This window comes from Cyprinodon variegatus, unplaced genomic scaffold, assembly GCF_000732505.1.
Source record: "Cyprinodon variegatus isolate N-32 unplaced genomic scaffold, C_variegatus-1.0 Scaffold159, whole genome shotgun sequence".
In the NCBI taxonomy this organism is placed as follows: Eukaryota; Metazoa; Chordata; class Actinopteri; order Cyprinodontiformes; family Cyprinodontidae; genus Cyprinodon; species Cyprinodon variegatus.
In genome coordinates, this window is record NW_015150612.1 from 1135556 (window position 1) to 1137869 (window position 2314).

The 2314-nt window shown below is 40.4% G+C and overlaps 1 protein-coding gene across 1 annotated transcript in view; it reads right to left on the reverse strand.

Moving 5' to 3' along the window:
- Positions 1–2: 2 nt before the first annotated feature.
- The window catches only part of ampd1 (adenosine monophosphate deaminase 1), a gene marked incomplete at its 3' end in the record, with an annotated part of 18054 nt that continues 15742 nt past the window's right edge, over positions 3–2314 (reverse strand). The window contains exons 14-16 of the mRNA XM_015377828.1: positions 1352–1525; positions 1013–1123; positions 3–68 (exon numbers count right to left, since the gene is read on the reverse strand). Of these exons, the coding sequence (XP_015233314.1) occupies positions 3–68; positions 1013–1123; positions 1352–1525 (351 nt within the window). The remainder of the gene's footprint in view (positions 69–1012; positions 1124–1351; positions 1526–2314) is intronic.

Consider the following 2314-nt stretch of genomic DNA (forward strand, 5'->3'; position numbering starts at 1 on the left):
GTCTTACGGATGTCGTTTCCCTCTGGGCCTTCTTTCAGGTAATCTGAGCCCAAGAAGTGAACCTTTTCCTGTAATACAGAAACCAACATTTAAAGGGGTGATAGAATGATTCTATAGGGTATTTGGTGCTGGTCCTTAAGCTCTCTGAATAGGGTGTGTAACATTAGTTGGACTGAAAATGGCATATTTGCCTGGTTAAAAGCCCTAGAATGAAAACAACAGGTTTTCTTCCTTTTATGGTATGCTCATGAATATTTAGATGAGCTGTGCGCTGATTGGTTGGTTTACAAAGAGCAAAGCTGCTAAGAAAAGATGCATCATAGCAACAAGCACTCACTCACTGAAACATCAGATTGTTGATATGGTAGGGTGACCACACATCCTCTTTTTCCCGGACATGTTCTACTTTTCATACCTAAAAAAATGTCTGGTGGGAATTTCAAAGTCGTCCGGGGTTTTGGTCGACTACAGTGCAACACGTAGTCGAAACACACCGGGCATTCGAACCGAGCCGTCAGCTCCGGAGCTGGTCTTTTTGGGACCCCAGCGGACGAGGGCAGGGAGCCAGCGGGGGACGAAGCGACCGAATCCGACCCGGTGACGGTAGCCTGGACACAAGGGACCATGTTCTTTTCCCCCTTATCGGTCCCCAGCCCCCCTCCTCCGGCTGGCCTGGGCGGCTCATGGCTCTCTGTTGAGGACCGGTCCAGTCAGCAGCCCAACTGTCGACACTCGACGAGTTGACGTCAACTCTGTGCTTCCTTTGGATTCGCCCGTTTCATGGTGGAAGTTTAGAATTGTGAGATTTGCAGAGAAAGGGGGTGTTGATGTGGTTTGAACTTCTCTGTACGTCCATTTCACCCACTGAACTATCGTTATTCATCTATCACAATGTAAACCTGGGTTTGCATTCTTTGACCCCTTTAAGTATGATGATGCAAAACAAGCCTGCATGGTTCTAGATAAAAAAAAAAAAAAAAGCTGTGACAGAATAAAGTTTATTGTTGGTTACCTCATGAGACAATCCACTCTGGATTACACTGTTCCTGGCGATCTCACACATGTCGCAAGTACTTAGTTTGAAGACCTGAGCTGCAATGGCGTACTCCTCCATTAGGGGTTCCTGTAAACATGAAAATAAGGGTTAGTACATCTGTTCTGCTTGTCCAGTTTAGAGTCATTCAGTCCTTTTTCACTGATGTTTTTGTTGGAGGGGGCAATTCACAATGTGGTCTTTAAAACATTGAACACAACTTCTGATCATACAAAACAGACTTTTAAACATCTATAGAAGCACACAATACCCATTGTAAACAGCGATGAATGTGTCATTGTGATGTGAAGCTCAGACCTTGGTGTAGTGGAACTGCATGGGGTCGTCAGTGGACAGGGACACCATTAAGCCCTTCTTGTGAAACTCCAGCAGGGGGTTCTTAGCGTACTCCAGGAACAGGCTGTTGTTGCTAAGAGGGGACATTGCGATCGGGATCTGGGTCAGGAAGTACAGGTACTGAAGAACGGGACTCTGTTTAAAAAAGAAAAAAACATAAGGCTCATGAGTTTACAAGGTTAGATGTAATTTACCCAAGCCTATTAACATATTAAGGCTGATCCAATTAACCTTTAACTGATTATTCAAATAATCCTTAATTTATTTGGTAATTCATGAATCCTTTACTGCAGGATGGAGACTCTAAAATATAACAGAAGAATAACTCAATTAGAGCAGTAACTATACAAACATTGTAAAAGATATATAAAAATTTAGCATTTAAGCTGGAAAACCTTTCTTGTCCATCAACAGACTATTATCAGAACTCCTCAAGTGGCAAAGTTTTAGCTTGATCTGATTTAAATTATGAATAAAATGTTCTGTAAGGAACCTTTTTCTGTGTGATTATCAGTCAGTCAATAAAATATTCAACAGTTTAATCAGTAAGCAAAAGAATCGTTAGCTGCAGCCTTGAAACATACTGCAGTCCCAAATTCCTCAAAATAGACTTTGTCTTACTTGAACTGAAAAAAATGGCTTTGAAAAATTGTGATAATTTCAATGGAACTAATGCTTCATAAAAAGAAAAATACTACAAAGGATGGTTCATGTTTTTAGTAGCATTTAGTCTAATTTTGTAGTCAGCAGTTTGGAGAATCAGGGAGCGATTTAATCAGCGAGTAAAGCTAAATGCTTCTAGTCTTGGTGGAATTTATATAAAAAAAAGTGCTTTGTTAGGTTTTTAAGGCTTATTATTTTATTTCATTATGTATGTAATTCAATTCAATTGATTCAAAGTTTTCTATATATAAGGAAAACCAG